We start from the raw sequence: 18833 nt of genomic DNA, 5'->3' as shown, positions 1-18833 counted from the left end.
AATTGCGCCAGCCTGGCCTCCCGGGTGACGGCTCGCTCGGCTGCCGCCATCTTGCGGACTTGTGGTAGCGCCGCTGCGGGGGAACCGCTCTGAGGCCGCACCGCTCACCCACACCGAGGCGGCCTGGCAGCCCTGAGCGTCGCAGTCATGCCGGCGGGACCCGTGCAGGCGGTGCCCCCGCCGCCTCCCGTGGCCACCGAGCCCAAACAGGTATCGCGCCCCCCTCCCCGGGACCGGCAGCCCGGGCCTAGGCCTAGGCGCGCCTCACTTTTGCTGGAAGTAGCGGCCGCTTAGGAGGCCTTGGAGGGACTACAAGTCCCAGGAGGCAGCGCGCTAGACCCGTGGTTCTCAAAGTGAGGTCCGCGGACCGGCAGCTTCAGCGTCCGCTGGGAGTTTATTAGAAATGCGAGACTCTGTAAAGCACAGCACAGGGAATATAGCCAGTGATATTGTAATAACTATGTATGGTGCCAGGTGGAAATATGGGGCGGGGGCACTTTGTAAAATATATGAGTATCTAGCCGCTATGCTGTACACCCGAAACTAATGCAAAATAATATTGAGTGCAGACTGTAATTGAAACACTAAATTAAAAAAACTAAAATGTGAGTAAACAAAAAAAGAAATACGCCCCAGCTCCTCTAATAGAAATCTGCATTTTTAACAAGATCCCAAGGTGACTCATTGAAGTTTGGGAAAAACACGGATCCCGTGCATCTGCTGTGGCAATTGGGCCCACCGGCCCCCAGTAATTTCTAATTTCCCAGCCTGCAGGGTCACAGCTTTGAATGTTAATTCTCCTGCATCCACTCAGTACTCAGTCCAAGGCAGACACGGAGCCTGGGTCCCACGTTACTGGGATGGGGGAGGCACAGCAGCTGCCTTGGAGAGCCAGCTCGTAAGCTAGTAAGGAGCCAGGTACCCGTGCCTGTTCCACACGTGTGTATTGCTCAAAGGGCCAGTTAAGCGCAGTAGACCTCAGTTTTTCTCATCTGTGAAATGGGGGTAATCAAGTTACCTGCCTCATAGGGCTCTCGTAAGGGTGATACAAGGTAATGTATGTAAAGTGCTTAGAAAAGTGTATGGCACCTCCTCTGTCGTCACTGAATTTGGAGGCTGAGGGAGGAGGAGGAGGACCACGTTTCTGCCCTGGTTGACCAGGTGCCTGTCTGGCCATTCACGAGGAAAGCGGTCAGAGATGACAGAAGTGCCCGGGAATCAATCGATCTGAAGCTCTGGCTCGCAGAGTGATCGGGGCATCCATGTGGGTGGGATTGTTCAGGTTGGAGGTGGCTGTGGGTGCCTGAGGACGGAGTGAGGACGGAAGAGAACCGAGAACAGGAGTTTGGGGGTGCCCAACATGATAGAGCAGGAGGTGAAACAGAAACCTGGAAGGTTTCTTGGGGGGCACGGTGAGCAAGAAGGGAAGACGGGTGAGAATGGGGCCTGGGAGTTGGGCGGAGAGCTTTGTGAAGGAGTGGGCATTGGCCAGACGGCCAGACGGCCGCTGCACTTGGCCATAGGCAGCTGGCAAAAACACTTGAAATGGATGGGGACCAAGTGGGGGCTGAGGAAGTGGGAACTAAGGCTGAGAGAACTCAGGATGTTTAGCAGAGGAAGAGGGTTGGGGGAGAAGGCAGGAGGAGGAAGGAACATGAGGGCAGGGGAGAGAGCTTATTTTTCTGAGATGAGACTTGACTCTTCGTTTACTAAGAAAGACCAGCGAGGAAAGACTCGGAACTGACGGGGAGTTAATGCTGAATGTCCAGTGCAGTTTCACAGCACATTTGAGCGTTGACTGGTCGTTAAGACTGTGGAGTGGATGCAGAGAGAAAAGGCTTTAAGGCAGAAGGAGCTGCCCCGAAGGAGTTCCCTTTGTATTTATTTATTCAGCAAACAGTCACTAAATACTAAATATCCCATGCCAGGCACATCGCTTGCTCTGGAACATGGACCCATGCTCTGGATTCTGGAACGTGGCATCTCAGTATGTGGTCTGAGACCTGCATGTGAGTCATCTGGGCACTTGGTAGAAATGCAGACCCCTGGTGTCATGGACACAGTCTAGCTCAGCGGTCGCCAACTGGTGGTCCGCGAGGTCCGAAAGGTTGGCGACCGCTGGTCTAGCTGGTGGAGCCAGAAAAGCTGCAGCTGCTTTAACTGATTCCCCAGGCGGGTCCCTCACAAACACAGTGCAGGTAAAGGACCCTTCTTCTGGAGCAGACGGTTCTGACCCGAAGGAAGTCCGAGGGAGAGCCTGGTGCTCAGGTATGTCCAGCCCCAAACCAGGAACTTCAAGACTTTCTTTTCTTTTCTCACAGCCCACAGAAGAGGATGCGTCTTCAAAGGAGGACTCCACCCCTTCCAAGCCCGTGGTGGGGATCATTTACCCGCCTCCAGAGGTCAGGAATATCGTGGACAAGACTGCCAGCTTCGTGGCCAGGTAACCTAGCTCTTCTGCTCCTGTGGCTTACACGTGGATTTTTAGCGCCAACAGCTCTTGAGTCCACACAGGTTCATACTAGGTTTTAGAGAGGTGTTGTCAGGCGGGACTCCACTGACATGAATGGTCAGTGCACCTTTGAAAGCACAAGTCATCTGAGCAGTTAGTTCACCTGCCAGGCACACAGGCCACAGGCTTGATCCACATAGAGAGGCGCTCTCAGTGTGGGCCCATTGGCTCATCTAAAAGCACAGTGTGGCGGTGAGGTGGGCAGTGGTCAGGAATGGCCTCTGACAAGCGTGGCGGTGAGGTGGGCCGTGGTCAGGACTGGCCTCTGACACAGCGTGGCAGTGGTAGAGTGTGAATCACACAAGCCCCAGAGTCACCAGGAACCCGTTTCCACAGCAGGCCTGAGGACATGTCTGGAAAGCCGCTTTGTCACCCATAGTAAGTGTGTCTCTGTCTAAGCCACTGGCCTGAGGAAGACAAAAAGGGGTTGATCATTCTCGTTGTGCAAGGACCTCAGAGCCTTCGATGACCCATCTGCAGAAGGGAAGGGAATGAGACGCCCTTCAGGGTTGTCGTGAGGCAGGCATGAGAGAGTGAGTTAGGGGGACGGCACCGTTCGGGGGCCTCATGCAGGTGTCAGCTGTCTTCTCAGGTGGCGTGGAAGGCAGTCCGAGTTCCTCGAGTCCCTCCCCATCATACACACATACACACATCCTCCGATGGAATCCTCTTGATGGCCACGTGACCCCAGAGGTCAACACGTCCCCTAATTTAGTGTCTTTAAAGTATTCCTTCAGCAGCCAGCAGGCCCTGTCCAGCCTACAGATCTTTTGTTTGTCTTTGCAATGTTTTTTGTACCCAAATTACTTAAAAATGAAGAGATGGCACAATAAATCTGGACAGCTCCTTGCTTGGAAGCTCAGCTGGTCCTGAGCAGACTGCTGCCCTCAGTCATACAATGTCTACTTCATAGATGTATTCCTTTCCCACCCTGCTAGGGAAATGAAACGGGAGGGAGTCTGTGTGGCTGGTGCCATGCAGCTTGGTCTCATCATATTTCAGAGGCTTTGATGAACCTGGGTATTGGGTTAAAGCTTTCTGTGCTTGATTGAACATCATCAGCCCCTGTCAGGTTTAGGACAGCAGGCGGTGTATCCGTAATAAATGTTTATAATGTCTCCGAGCAACATGCCTGCTTCCCCTTCTCCCCTCATTTTAAACACAAATGGGAAAGGGGTGTTGGAGGAAGAATCGACACAACCTCGCTACCAGATCGTTTCTGCCAGCCGTTTTCACTTTTTCCCGTTTCCTTCTGGCCCTCGGGTCCTTTTTTAGATCCTTGTAATAGCAGCAGAGGTACTTTCACATCCTGCTTTTCCCCTTGTGCTTGTTAGAAGCGTTTCCCATGTTGCTTCGTGGTCTGGGGCTGCGTGGGCCGCTCGGGAGACGCTGCGCCGAGTTGAGGCAGTGGGCCTTCCTTGACTGGCCGTCTCTAGCTTTTCCTTCGAAGTTGCAACATTTCAGTTTGGCAAGTGAAGCTGCGGGGAAGTCTCCGAGCACTTACTTTCCTGTTTAGATTGTTTCTTTAGAAGGAAATAGTGTGGCCGAAGGAGGATTTTAAAGATTTCTTAAACACTTGCCAAGTAGCTTTCCAGTAATTTTGTGTCAACCTCTTCTGCCACAGAAGTCACAGTGTGTCCAAGTTCCCTTAAAAATAATAAATCTACACACCCACATCTCTAGATCTGTTGTTGGCTAGATGTCGCCTTGTAGGCATTTCTCTCTGCACATGCTTTTGTTGACATTGCAATGAAGGGACGACTAGCAGTTCAGTCTGGAATACAGCAAACATGCAGGACCCTTCGTTTCACACGTACTGATTGATGGAGCAGAGCATACCGTAAAGATCACTAACCAATATGGTTTTCCAAAAGAAGTTGTGTTTTTTTTGTAGGTTAGGTCTCCCCTTCTCTGCATTTTCCTTTCAAGGAACTGAAGTGGAAATTACCATTAAAAGTCCCACCAGCTGGGTTGAGTCAGAATCCTGTCTTCTTCTGTTGAAATCTATTTCTTTTGTGAGAGAATACAATTTTAACATTAAACTAATCTAAAGCAACAGAAGAGCTGAGAATAAACATGGCTGCCTTTTCACTGTTTTAATCTGTCAATTGTTCCCAGATGTGGCGAGGTTATGGCTTCAGAGGCCGCGATAGAGGAGACAATCGGAGCCCCCTGTCCAGCCGCCCCTTATCTGCCCCGGCTTCCGCTGGGGGTGGTGGCCTCGTTGTGGCAGCATTTGCACTCACTCCCCTCCTCGTGTGTAGTGTGCCTTGTGTGAGGAGTGGGACAGAAGCTTCTTCCTCACGCGTGAGGTTCTGGTTATACTAGTTCACTGTCAGGTTAGACCTCATGGTGTCAGTCACATACGGAGTGTGACCAGAGCTTGTGGAGGAGCTTGCCTGGGTGTTGCCCCCACCCTGGCACAGATGGTTATGGTGCCTCATCGGGAGCACAGCATCGCCCGCTCCCTGTCTGCCCTCCTATCTTCAGCCGACAGGACCAGGGTGTGAAAGTCTGCAGTGGGGCAGCCAGGCTGTGTTGGGGGCATCTGAGAGCTGGGCTGTGCTGGAGGAGCGATGGAGGAAGTCCCGTCGTCTCCTAATACCCCGTCATCTCTGCTGTTAATGGAACAGCTCTTCTAACTTTTACAGAAGCGACAGCACTCGCATTTGCAGGCCACTCTATGCTTCAAGAAGGCTGGCATCTCCTTAATACATTTGATCTTACTAGTTCGAGGTAGAGAAGGTGGCGTGAGAGACTTTTCATGGGAAATTGAGTCAAAGAGAAGTGTGGTAGCTTGTTGGATCAGTAGTGAACCCAAAACTTGAACATGTCCATATCTCGTGTCTTTAAGGTTAGTGCACTTTCTGACTGACACAGTGTTATATACAGGGTGGGGCAAAAGCAGGTTTACAGTTGTGAGTATGCAAAACTGTTTATTTTTGTATTATTTAGTAATTATTATATTATCTTCCATATGAGCCATTGAAAACCTACTTTTGCCCCACCATGTATGTATGACACCTTGAAATAATACTTTTGGGACGCTAAAAAATCAGCGTTCCCTAGACATTCTGAGAGAGTCTTTTTCATTATCTTGAGGTTTTTAAAGGCAGGCAAATTGGGGTCATGAGGTGTAGATAGGAAACTAGCCCAGATACAGAGAAATGGGAGGCCTCCCGCTGTCTCACTGCTTCCCTGCATCTGAATGTGCCTCACCCAGCAGCACAGGTTCGCGCCCTCGGAGCGTTTCCTGACGGCCTCACCCAGTAGTGAGGGAGGTGATTTTAGGCGGTGCTTGGACAGGGCATAAGTCTCATTGTCCACATTTGCGTGGCTGTTTTAATCCTTCTCGTTACCCAAAGGACAAAGTCTCAGCTTGGTGCGAGGATAACTTGAACACCTTCACAGCATCTGTAATCCACTTTTTAACTAAGAAAACTGGCCTCTGGCCCAGCAAACTTGGAGCTAAACTTTAATAGTCTAATACTTTGTTTTCCTTGTGTTTAATTTTAAGCCTGCCTTTTATTAGTGAAGTCATATTGATTTTTATGTGAAGTAGTAATATATGCCTTCCCTTGTAAGTACATTTTTTTAAAAATATATTTTATTGATTTTTTACAGAGAGGAAAGGAGAGGGATAGAGAGTTAGAAACATCGATGAGAGAGAAACATCGATCAGCCGCCTCTTGCACACCCCCTACTGGGGATGTGCCCGCAACCCAGGTACATGCCCTTGACCGGAATCGAACCTGGGACCTTTCAGTCCGCAGGCCGACGCTCTATCCACTGAGCCAAACCGGTTTCAGCAGTACATTTTTTTTTAAAAGTAAATAAATCTTACTAAAAAAAAAAAAAAAGGCAATAGTCCAGATGGGTTTTAGAAATGGCGAGACTGGCAGAGGAGCCGCAGGAGTGATGAGCTGGAGGGCCTGTGGTAGAGGAAGCCCGCGGCAGGCCTAAGGAGGCCTGGTGCTGATGGCAGGGGTCTCGAAGAAGACCTCTGCGGTGCTGAGAGACGGACCAGTTGGAGTGGTGGCTGGGGCAAGAGGGTGGCTTGAATGGGCCGTGTTCTGGGTCTCGGCAGTTGCAATGGTTGTGGTATTAATTCTTTTTCCCTCCTTCTAGAAATGGACCTGAATTTGAAGCTAGGATCCGACAGAACGAGATCAACAATCCCAAGTTCAACTTTCTGAACCCCAACGACCCTTACCATGCTTACTACCGCCACAAGGTCAGCGAGTTCAAGGAGGGGAAGGCTCAGGAGCCCTCAGCCGCCATCCCCAAGGTCATGCAGCAGCAGCAGCAAGCCACCCAGCAGCAGCTGCCCCAGAAGGTTGGAGCCAACCCCTCCCCTCACTTCCCCAGGCCTGAGAGGGAGGCCAGGATCGGGAGGGAGAGGAGAGTAATGAACTCTGCTATCCAAACCGCACAGCCACCCAGGGAGAGCCCCCCGCCCCCTCCTCCTCCAGAGGCAGACACAGGATGAGAGAGCAAAGTCCTGCTGACAGCTGGCATTTCTTTAGCACTGCTCGTCAAGCTCTGTGCTCAGTGCTTCAGGGGTCTTGTCTTATTGGCACCCCCGGGGGCTGCATGAGGAGGCCAGCGAGGTGATCATTTTACAATTGAGAGATCTGAGGCTCAGGGAATTGTGATTTACCTGCGACCACAGAGTCAGGACTGAAAAGTGCGTGCTTTCAGCCTCTTCGCTTTGCCTTGTCCAAGGCTTTGGGGCCCTTTCTTACGCCATCACTCTATCTCACTTTCCGAGGCGGCCCTCACCCCCACCCCCAATCTGGCCTGCCCAATTACCCCTCAGCACTAGGCCCAGAACTAGGGGTGATTAGGGCTGTCAGTGGGGACAGGAAGGGCTGGCACATTTTCTTTTCTTTGTAGGCCTAGACTGGTCCCTTTTCCTTCTCTGCTCCTTTGCTCTGGCGAAGGTGGTGCCTCGTTTTACAGTGGGAGGGAAAGGCTGACGTAGGCTCTGAGGCCTTGCGTTGCAATTTACTACCCTTCGGGCCTCAGGCTACTTATCTCAGTTCCTCCCTCTACAAAGAGGATTCACGGTACCCGTTCTCTCCACCTCATGGTTCCGCTGGAGACCAGATGAGGTAACAAATGTGGAAATCCTTCCTCCAGTGGGGTCCTCTGCACACACAGAGGGCCTCCTGCATCCTCTCTCGCCCTCGGTCGGGATTTACGAGCCCTGCTCCTATCAGGTCTCCTGCTCCCCAGTTTTAATCTTTGGTTTCAGGGCAGCAGCAGAGATAAAGAGGGGCATGGATCTCACTGGAAGCCTTTCGGGTTGTTGAGGCCACCGTTGGCCAAGAAATTGCTCTTGTGAGTTAGGACTCTCTCACCAGGTGCCAGTGGTGTCCACACCATGAACAGAGGCATAGAGCCCCCTCTGGAGCCAGTCCACTCCTGTGCCTCTTGCTCACACGTCTTCCGCATCTTAGGTCCAAGCCCAGGTGATCCAGGAGACCATCGTGCCCAAAGAGCCCCCTCCTGAGTTCGAGTTCATCGCAGACCCCCCCTCCATCTCAGCCTTTGACCTGGATGTGGTGAAGCTGACAGCTCAGTTTGTGGCCAGGAATGGGCGCCAGTTTCTGACCCAGCTGATGCAGAAAGAGCAGCGCAACTACCAATTTGACTTCCTCCGCCCACAGCACAGCCTCTTCAACTACTTCACGAAGCTGGTGGAACAGTACACCAAGGTGCCTGGTCAGGGTGCAGGCGGGGTGCTGGGCCCAGAAAGCATGCTGTCCACTCACTGTCTACAAGGACAGTATTCCTCTGTGGGGCCCCTGGGTGGACGTTAACACTTTATTTCCGTGTGAAATCTTGGTTTATATTCGGGTTTCCCTCTTAAATGCAACATTGACTGCTGTTTCTAAAGAAAATTGAAAAGCATGATTGATAACTGCATTAGGTGAGTGCCTGCTGTGTGACAAGGCCACGTGCTGTTAGCTGCTTTTTAAAAAAATATATATATATTTTTATTGATTTCAGAGAAGGGAGAGGGAGAGAGAGATAGAAACATCAATGGTGAGAGAGAATCACTGATCGGCTCCTGCACGCCCCCCACTGGGCATGGAGCCTGCAACCCAGGCATGTGCCCTGACTGGAAATCGAACTGTGATCTCCTGGTTCATAGATCAACGCTCAACCACTGAGCCATGCATGCCGGGCATGCTAGCTGCTTTTTAGTACGTTTACATTTTTAGGTGCCTCGCATAGGGCCTGAGAAAGCAGCAAGCCCGTAGTAATTGTCTCCTATTACCTAATTTAACTCTCATAAGAACCCATGAGCCAAAAGTGTTTTCTCCCCTTTTTTAAAAGCAGGAACAGGCTCAAAGAGCTGAAGTCACTCATGGTCTGTCAGCTAATAAGTAGCTACATGCTGACCGTGTGCCGGGGGACCTGCCATGGTTTTGCATCCTTGCCTGCTGATTCTTACAGCAGCCTTTTAAGTTGATCATGCCAACTTAAGTGGTGTCGCCATTTTGTAGAAGGAAACGAAGCTACAGAAGTTAAATAACTTCTGGGATTGGGACCCAGACTCCCATGCTCTCCCTCCGCACCTCGCCACAGCCAGGGAAGGCCCCCTCTGTCCCGGGTTGTGCTGCGCTGACCGTGGCTTTATAACTTCTGTGTTTCAGATCTTGATTCCGCCCAAAGGCTTATTTACAAAGCTCAAGAAAGAGGCCGAGAACCCCCGAGAAGTTTTGGACCAGGTAAACTCATTTTTTATGACTAGTTACTGATGTGGGAGTTAGATTGTTGGGTTGTGTTCCACGTTTGTGAATAATCTCCGAGACAGTGCCTTGTTACGTTCTGGGCACAGGAGTGGTGGAGAGGGGCCTTCTGCTACAAAGGCCAAGGAACCTGGATTCTGTGCCCCAACTCTCTGCTCTGCTCTCAGCGTCACCAGGCCCCCCTCTTTCCTACCCTCAGAGAAGCCAACTCCTGAGCAGGTGCCTGTTGAGCCCAGGTTTTCAGGGTTGAAGACAGAAGGCATGTCTTCAAGACTGCCTTTTGTGGCCCAGGTCTTGCTATATTTAGAGCAGTAGCTTAATAATTTTGTAGACGAATATGTTGTTCTGTGGGTAGCAATGGTTATTTCTAGAATCATTTGATATGACTATGTACTGTAGTGCTTTGTGCCTACACGTTTCAAGACACCTTCATGTAAGTATCTTCAAGACTTCATGTCATCAAGCACCTGAATAGGTTCAAGTTCTTCCTTCCGGGAGTCATCAGAATGACATGGATCGAGGAGACTGCTGACATTTGCCATCTCCTGCTGCTGCTGTTCATGAGAGGAGATAGTAAACATTTGTTCAATTTTTAGAGAAGTGTTGTACATATTTCAACAAATATGGCTGTTTTGGATGGTCGTATGCTGTTTTGTTTCACAGGCTCTGAGGCCGCTTCTCTTGTGGGCACTTGGTTGTCACGCAGACTTCCTCTGAACACAGCTTCTCGCTCACTCGAGCAAAAAACTCCGAGGTTAGGACAAATGGCTGGCCTTGGGGCCTCGGCAGGAGGTTCCTGTGGCTTTTAGGGTTGTCATCCTGCCCGAACTCTGGGCCTGGCTGAAACCAGACACAGGTGCCATAGTTTGCTCCACAACGTCCCCCTTTGTAGCGGGGCAGCCTCCTCCCTGTGCTGCAGGAGGTGCTGGCTTGTACAGGCCCTGGGTGACACCTCCATCGGAGCAGACCCTGTCCGCTCAGCTCCTTGCTGTGTCCTGGCCTTTCAGGTGTGTTACCGCGTGGAGTGGGCCAAGTTCCAGGAGCGTGAGAGGAAGAAGGAGGAGGAGGAGAAGGAGAAGGAGCGGGTGGCCTACGCGCAGATCGACTGGCATGACTTTGTGGTGGTGGAAACGGTGGACTTCCAGCCCAACGAGCAAGGTAGGTCTGCGAGGAGGGAGGCCTGCGGCCCGATGGGAAGCCAGGAGTTGAGAGCCACCCCGGGAGAGCTCGTGCGGGTGTCCCAGAGGACAGCAGACTTCCTCGGAGGCTGTGTCAGTGTCTTTCCCCTCTGCTCCCGGAGGACTTCAGTTCTCCCACACTGTCCCAGCTCAGCCGAGTCCGACGAGTACTCACGGTGTCAGACTCCGGGTGGGCTCTGGAGATGGGAGAGAAATCAGCCCCAGCCCTCAGAGAGCTCAGGCGTGCAGAGAGGATAGATGGGCCTTTATAGGCTTCCCTTTGACTCCGTCTCCCCCTCCCCCAGGGAACTTCCCTCCCCCTACGACCCCGGAGGAGCTGGGGGCGCGGATCCTCATTCAGGAGCGCTATGAGAAGTTCGGGGAGAGTGAGGAGGTGGAGATGGAGGTTGAGTCTGATGAAGAGGACGAGAAGCAGGAGAAGACGGAGGAGCCTCCTTCCCAGCTGGACCAGGACACCCAAGTGCAAGACATGGACGAGGTGTGTCCCTGGGCCTGGACAGGCGTGAGATGACCTTGTCCCTGGAGCCCAAGGAGAGGGGGGTGCTCTCCACCAGAGTCCGAGATCCAGCCCCTTGTGAACCTCGAAGGGAAGCGTGGGTCCTGAATAAGGCAGCTGCCCGAACCCAGCAGCACAGAGCCCCTTTCCAGCTCGGGCAACAAAGGTTCATTCACGAGCAAGGATCTGAACGCTGTGCCAGCCTGCTCTGCCACCTTCCCCCTCTGCCCAGGGCCCGTTCCTCACCACCCAGGCCAGCTCTCAGCCAGGGAACCCTCTACACCTCAGCTTCGGCCCAAATGATCAGCAGATCCCGAGCTTTTCTAAGTGCGGCCTGTGCTTCCTTTCGGCCACCTCCACCCTCTTGGAGCCAGGCCTTCCGGGCAGGCATCGAGGCTCCAGGCCAAGCCGTTCTCCTTCCCTCAGAAAGAATCTGCGTGCAGCCTGAGAAGAAAGGCCCCTGTGTCTGTGGGAATGGACGTCCTCTCTCCCTCCCAGCATTGCTCTGAGCAGCAACCCTCGAGCGCTGACTTGCTCCCCGCCCCCCTCCCTGGCATGTTAAGTGCCCTTGGCCTCCTGGGACCGCCCGGTGCCAGCTGCTGGAAATGCCTGGGCAGAGTGCTAGCACCACGGCCCCCAGCACTCCCATTCATGCTGCGAGGAAGCAGCTTGGCTGGCTGCCGGCTGGCCTCGCTGCCCGGGAGGCTTAGCACATGGACACTGGCTGCAGGCCTAGGCACCTTGCCGCCCTGGGAGCCTCAGGGTTCGGCTGTAGAGCAGCGGCTTCTCGGCCCCTCTTGAAATCCCACCACGGCTTTGCTTTTCAGGGTTCAGATGATGAAGAAGAAGGGCAGAAAGTGCCCCCACCCCCAGAGACCCCCATGCCGCCGCCTCTGCCTCCGACGCCAGACCAGGTCATTGTCAGGAAGGACTACGATCCCAAAGGTACAACCTGCTTTCCTGCCCCCATATGTGCCTCAGACCTGCCCGTTTCTAGAATGGCTCGAGGTGGCTTGTTAAAGGCATCAGTAGCCCCTCCCTCCCAGGCCTTACCGTGGGTCACAGGGAGTAGCCATCTCTGGCGCCCTGACAGCTCACCCAGCGCCAGGTACCGTGTGGCACTGACTGGTGTGTCACGGAGGAGTGATGCACGAGTGAAACCACGCCCTCTTCACCCAGGCTGCCGCCGGGGCTCTCACTCAGGCATCTCTTCCCTTCTAGCTTCCAAGCCCCTGCCTCCAGCCCCTGCCCCAGATGAGTACCTCGTGTCCCCCATCACGGGGGAGAAGATCCCTGCCAGCAAAATGCAGGAACACATGCGCATTGGGCTGCTCGACCCCCGCTGGCTGGAGCAGCGAGATCGCTCCATCCGCGAGAAGCAGAGCGACGATGAGGTGTACGCTCCAGGTGAGGTGGGGGTGCCCCCACCCAGTCCACACCCCTTCTCTGACTCAGCCCTGACTCGCTTTGACCCATGGGAATCTCTAAACTACAGTTAACTTGCCTTAAGCAAACATAGAAAGCAGCAGTTGAGCTCCACAAAAGCTTTCAAGGTTATGTACACCCTGTGGTCCTACAAAAGGACCCCCCATTTTGCAGAATGACTATCGATAAGACGCCTCCAAAGACAGGCACCTGAAGGGATGGCATGTGCCCATTGACATCCCAGAGCCAGGTCTGACTAGCTGGGAGGGTGCTCATTCTGCGGCTTAGAATGAGACTCGACACGGCACTCCTGTGACTGCTGTGTGAGAAGCAGCAACAGGGGGGAGACCAAGCTTTCAGTCTTGACTCTGCTACTTGTGACTCACGTGACCCTGTCCTCTCAATTGCCTTTCATACGTCAAGGAGTTGGACGAACTGTGGTTTATAGGCTTCTTTAGAGCTGATGGGGCAGCCTTCCCTCGGCTCAGAGGACAGGCATGCTGGGTTGGACTCAGAGTCAGCCTTGTCCCACGGGCCCAGCCTCCACCCGCACCAGGAGAGCTGCTGCCTTGTCAGAAGGGCACGTGGTTTAGAGTCGCTTTCTGTCCCGTGTCTCTCCAGGTCTGGATATCGAGAGCAGCTTGAAACAGTTGGCCGAGCGACGTACCGACATCTTCGGTGTAGAGGAGACAGCCATTGGTAAGAAGATCGGTGAGGAGGAGATCCAGAAGCCGGAGGAAAAGGTGCAGTTTGGATTATCCTAGAGCCTTCCCTGCCCTCAGGCTCCCCCGTGGGGCTCTGTTCTCGGCGTCCTGACAAGCTGTGGTGTCGCTTTCTCTTGCAGGTGACCTGGGATGGCCACTCAGGCAGCATGGCTCGAACCCAGCAGGCTGCGCAGGCCAATATCACCCTCCAGGAGCAGATCGAGGCCATCCACAAGGCGAAGGGCCTGGTGCCCGAAGATGATACCAAAGAGAAAATCGGGCCCAGCAAGCCCAATGAAATCCCCCAGCAGCCACCACCTCCATCCTCAGCCACCAATATACCCAGCTCAGCCCCGCCCATCACCTCTGTGCCCCGGCCACCGGCAGTAAGCCAGCAGCCACCTTGTCACTGGTCTTGTAGAGCGTGGTTCTTGGGGTTGGATGCTATTGGCTGAGAAGGGCAACTGCCTGAGTGCAGGGCCTGAGTGCTGAGTGGGTCAGATACAGAGAACCCTTTAATTGGGAGTCAGAACCTCTAGCCTGACCTCCTCTCTGTGTGGGAGGATCGAGCAGGGAGGGAGGCAAGTGGCAGATGCAAAGCAGGCTGGGGGCAGAGAGGGGCTGCAGGGCTTAATGGGCCTTTGAGGAGCGCTGGCTCATCTCCAGGAGCTCAGTCAAGGTCAGCCTCTTTGGCTCTCAGTGTCTGCCATGAGTGGCTGGTTGAGTCCAAGTGGAAAGAGTGCTGCCCCTGGGCTCCTCTCAGCAAAGTTCCTGTCAGAGCTTCGGGTGAGGCTGCAGTTTCTCAGCCCCGAGGGGCTGAGTCGGAGCCCCCTCCTCAAAGTCTGCAGGTGACCAGTTGCCAGCTGTGAGTCCCGCCTTGGCTTCCTGTGACCTTGGGGCCCCTTCTCCCCACAGATGCCGCCTCCTGTCCGCACCACAGTTGTGTCCGCAGTGCCCGTCATGCCCCGGCCCCCGATGGCTTCAGTGGTCCGACTGCCCCCAGGCTCGGTGATCGCTCCCATGCCGCCTATTATCCACGCGCCCAGGATCAACGTGGTGCCAATGCCTCCCTCAGCCCCTCCGATCATGGCACCCCGCCCACCTCCTATGATTGTGCCAACAGGTCAGTGTCTCATGGTGCTTTCCAGGCCGTTTGGTCAGGACTGCAGGCCAAGCACTGTGAGCAGAGCAGTGGCTGGTGGTGGTGCTAGCTGGTCCAGCCGGGGTCTAGCCCAGAAGAAAGCCATGGCTTCCCCGTGTGAGTTCCCTGAGCCAGGAGCTGGGAACCACGGCGCTTGGGGGAGATGGTCTGATGTGACAGAGCTGGGGTTTGTGCAGCCTAGGCAGGCGCAAAGGCCTGACAGTGATTACTGCTGGCAGGCATCCCCTCCGTCCATCAGTCCTGCCCCTTTTCCAGTGCCCGGCTGCCCAATCTGGGCAGCATCCCCGGTCCCCGTGCCAGGAAACCAGCTGGCTGCCAGACTCGGCAAGGAGTGGCCCTTCACACCTCTCGCTGGGAGAAACAGGAAACCTTTGCAATCTCCCCTCTAAGTTCTCACCAGCCCTGATTCCTGAGCTCTTCCCCCCTCACACAGCTGCTTGTTCCTGTCCTTCCAGCCTTTGTGCCCGCTCCACCTGTGGCCCCTGTCCCAGCTCCAGCCCCAATGCCCCCTGTCCACCCTCCGCCTCCCATGGAGGATGAACCTGCCTCCAAGAAACTCAAGACAGAGGATAGCCTCATGCCCGAGGAGGAGTTCCTTCGCAGAAACAAGGTATGTGATCCCGGAGCGCTGCCCGTGGCCGCGAGCGTCTAGCTGGGAGTCCAGTCCCGCCCCATCACACACTGCCTGGCCCACCCCATTCTGCTCCCGTGGTTTTGGCTTCCAGAGCCTGGGTCAGCCAGTGTGGCCCCTGAGGGCTTCTGAGCACGTACTTGACGTGGGTCAGCAGCTGGAGGAGCAGACAGCATTGGCTCCCTGGTGTGAACTATCGTAGAGGCCGGGAGGAGACCAGGCTGCACAGGCAGCAGGACTTGAGTGTGGAAGGGACCCTCAACCCCAGAGCAGCGATTTTCAACCTTTTTCATCTCCTGGCACACACACACAATTACTAACATCCCACTGCACACCAAAAATGTGTATTGTTTGCCAACCCGAGCAAAAACATAGGTATAACTTTGATTCATTCACAACAGACAGCTGTTGTTATTTTCTTACTAGACAATCTAAGGGAAAAGATGCCAGATATTGCATGTTTTAAAAATTCTAGCAGCACACCAGTTGAAAATTGCTGCCCTATAGGAAATCCTGGGTGCAGGTCTTACTTTGTGGCCTTCTCCAGTTTCAGCCCTTCGGAGGTCTGCCTGTTGTGGGCAACCTGTTGGGGTGCTAGCAGTAAGGGGAGGGGGGGATCTTGGCACTTCAGTCCCTAGGAAAGTTGTTAGGCTCCATGAGGAGGCAGGAACAGTCCCAGCCCCAGCCCCCCAGTGCGTTTGACAAATCTTTTTTTCTTTCATTTTTTCCCAATAGTGTTTCCCATCTCTTGAGGGCCCAAGTGCCAGGGTAAAGCGACCTACTGTACGCGCATTTGTCCAGTTAGTGCTCCCAACAGTACCGTGCAGTGGTTGTGATGAGCTGCCTAATAGACATGGCATTGAAGTTCAGAGAGACCTACTTACTAGTTAGCGGGGAGGCTGAGTTGGAAACCAGGTCTTCTGATTTCACAGTTCATATTCTTACCCCCCATGGTAATTCTTGGGATTTGCAGAGCATTTTCATGTCACTTCTTCAGCTCCAGACTCACCAGGAGGCAGGGTAGAGATCATTTTCAAGAAGAGAAACCAAATCTTGTGCCATGTCCCCAGTGGCATCAGGGACCGTGTCCAGGAGCCCAGATGGAGAGGTGACACCGTCTAGACTGGCCCAGGAATAGGAGAGCATAGTTCCGGATCGGCTCAGGGGTCCCAGGCATAATGGCCACCTTCTGTTTTGCAGGGTCCAGTGTCCATCAAGGTCCAAGTGCCCAACATGCAGGATAAGACAGAATGGAAACTGAATGGACAGGTGCTGGTCTTCACGCTCCCACTCACTGACCAGGTATGAGTTGCTGCCGGGGAACCAAGGGGTCAAGGGGCAGTTTCCTTCAGCTGACCTTCGCAAAGGGGTAAATGTCCTCTCCTTGGTCCCCCAGGTCTCTGTTATCAAGGTGAAAATTCACGAAGCCACGGGCATGCCTGCAGGGAAACAGAAGCTGCAGTATGAGGTGAGTCAGGTGTCTGGTCCTAGCCCTTGGGTCGTCCCAGAAACTAAGTCCCTTGTGGAACCAAAGGAGCGGGGAGATGCCTGGATGTGGCCACCTGAGTCCATCCAAGGAGTAATGACGCTGCTGGGAGAGAGCGCGGGGGCAGGTTAGCCTGACAGGTGAGGCTGCAGTGGGTCACAGTACAATCTTGTGTGGGATCTAAAAGCCCTCTGCCTCAGTGATAAGGGTGGACACCTGGGGACAGTTTCTCGGGGTGCTCTAGTGGGTTTCTGGTCCAGGGGTGGAGCCACCCAGTCAGTGTGGTTCCAGGTAGCCTGGCTTCGTGCGCGGACAGAGGTGACAGTCCCGCTAGGCCTGTGCCCACCAGGTCTCACAAGGCTGCTACTTGTCCCACTTTGGACTTTGACAGATCTCCACTGTGGGCCTCAGTTTCCTGCTCTGCATATGTGACTGTTGGACTAGTTGATCTCTAAAGATGTGGTTTAAAACTCTGTGGGGTTGGTCAGGGCCAACTTCTTGGAGAGTTGACAAAAGGGAAGAACATGGCTTGGTAGGAAGGAAGGAAGGAAAAGCAAAGCATTCTGGGAGGAACCAGAGACCTGCCCTGTGCCTGCATCCCCCCTTGCCCCCGGCCTTCCTTCGGGCTCCTGTGTTCACTCGGTTCAGAACGTGAGCAGACATTGGGAGTGAGGCTGCGTCGTGTGTTCAGGGCCAGATTGCCCATGCTAAGCACACCGTCTGTTTTCCAGGGCATCTTCATCAAGGATTCCAACTCACTGGCTTACTACAACATGGCCAATGGCGCGGTCATCCACCTGGCCCTCAAGGAGAGAGGCGGGAGAAAGAAGTAGAGGAGGAAACCTGTCAGGTCCGTCATTGCTGTTCCGCCTTTCCGGTCCCTCACCCCCTGCCCCAGGTCCCGGAGACCCTGCCTTGTACGTGTTTCCCTCAGTTTGGAAATTTAAATTGTCCTGCGTTTCCTCCCCTCCCCCTTCCCACACTGGTGAGAGGGCTGCCTACCCCGCTCTCCTCCCCAGTGTCTCTGGAATTCCTTTGTGTTCGAGTCTTGATTTGAAGGGATTCGTTTCTTCTGGCAGCCCATTAGGAAATGTGAACCCAGGAATGTTCTGGGGATAGTGTCATCGTGCTGATTGGTTCTTGGCTGATAGAATATGCTTGTTTTCGTCATTAATCATTTTGTGTTTTGCCACAGGCTGTCTAATAAACCTCTTTGACCCTTCTTGTGAAATCAGTGTCATAAGACTGGTCTCTTGGCCACCTGCACCCACCCTGTCCAGACTCAAGGCGGGGAGCGGGGGACACGGGGGAGCATGGCACGGTGCCTTATGGCTCTTCTGCTCTGAGGAATGCTGGGCTTTTAACTAACTTATTGACACCATCAAGTCTTTCATGACTCATGGAAAGATATATCTTATTATCCTTTTAAAGCATTCAGACTCTCTAAAGGCATAGCCCTGTGTGTTTAAAGACTAATACAGGTGTCTTCACAGAAGCACAAGGACGGGTGAGATGCAGTTTCTGGGTCAGGGGACAGCGTGAGACACATGCAGATGAGACGAGGGTAGCAGTTCCCTGCAGGCAGGCCTGGAATCACCCATCACCTCACTGGCTCCTGACCTTGGGCCGGTGGCTTATGCTGAGTGAGCACAGGGACATGAGGTTTTTTAAAAAATGTATTGTGCTGAGGCCATGAACTCTTCCAAGGACTATAAAGTTTAACCAGTTCACCCCTATTGTCCTAAACACTTCATCAGTGTTAACTCATGGAATGCTGAGGTGAGTATTCCTGTTCGTTTTTTTAAGCAGCACTTACCTATTAGCTCACAGTCTGTAAGTCACAAGTCCAAGTGTGACTGGGTTCTCTGCTTTGGGTCTCACAAGGCTGAGATCAAGATATGGGCTGGGCTGCATTCCTCTGGAGGCTCGGTGGAAGGATCTGCTCCAAGCTCCTTAGCTCCTTCTTCCTGGAGGAATCCAGTTCCTGTGGTTGTGGGATGAAGTCCCTGTCTCCTTGCTATCTGTCGGGTGGGGGGGGGGGGGGGACTCTCAGCTCTGAGGCCACCTGCATTCCTTGGGACTTGGTCCTCTCCGTCTTCAGAATCAGCGATGGCACATGGAATCCTTCTCACGTTCCGAATCTCTGACCACTGAGTATTCCTGTTTGTACCCTTAAGTAAACTGAGGCACAGAGGGTAAGTCGTATACCCACAGTCACACAGTAAAGAGACGAAAAGAAAATGTGTGCAAAATACTTGTCACAGTCCTTGCCCCCGAGTAAGGGCCAGATGCAGGCTGTTACTTTTGGAATTGCGCGATCACAGGGAGGGAGGTGAGCCTGTTGGTAACTGTTTCCTGGTTTTAAATATAAAGCTGATTGCATTCTGAACGTCGCATGCGTGTTTTCCCCAAGAGTTCCCAAAGCCTTTTCTTTGCAGTCCCTCTATTTGATCCTCC

The 18833-nt window shown here is 53.5% G+C and overlaps 1 protein-coding gene across 1 annotated transcript; it reads left to right on the top strand.

Annotated features, from left to right (window-relative positions):
* Window positions 1-26: 26 nt before the first annotated feature.
* On the top strand, window positions 27-17598 carry SF3A1 (splicing factor 3a subunit 1). The gene is made up of 16 exons (XM_081113828.1): window positions 27-210; window positions 2322-2443; window positions 6641-6848; window positions 7975-8232; window positions 9178-9252; window positions 10281-10431; window positions 10757-10950; window positions 11796-11913; window positions 12190-12375; window positions 13015-13136; window positions 13238-13483; window positions 14013-14220; window positions 14715-14869; window positions 16091-16192; window positions 16287-16358; window positions 17108-17598. Exons 1-16 carry the CDS (start codon window positions 148-150, stop codon window positions 17207-17209), a joined length of 2382 nt encoding a protein of 793 aa, XP_080969954.1. The 5' UTR covers window positions 27-147; the 3' UTR covers window positions 17210-17598.
* Window positions 17599-18833: the final 1235 nt, after the last annotated feature.

This window comes from Myotis nattereri (assembly GCF_964212035.1).
Source record: "Myotis nattereri genome assembly, chromosome: 19".
In the NCBI taxonomy this organism is placed as follows: Eukaryota; Metazoa; Chordata; class Mammalia; order Chiroptera; family Vespertilionidae; genus Myotis; species Myotis nattereri.
This window is presented reverse-complemented; position numbering and strand designations above follow the sequence as displayed.

Coding starts and splice junctions, on each gene's coding strand:
- SF3A1 (XM_081113828.1), top strand. CDS start 148: ATGCCGGCGGGACCCGTGCAGGCGGTGCCCCCGCCGCCTCCCGTGGCC. Junction 10,432..10,756: donor CTTCCAGCCCAACGAGCAAG/GTAGGTCTGCGA, acceptor CCCCTCCCCCAG/GGAACTTCCCTCCCCCTACG. Junction 13,137..13,237: donor TCCAGAAGCCGGAGGAAAAG/GTGCAGTTTGGA, acceptor TTTCTCTTGCAG/GTGACCTGGGATGGCCACTC.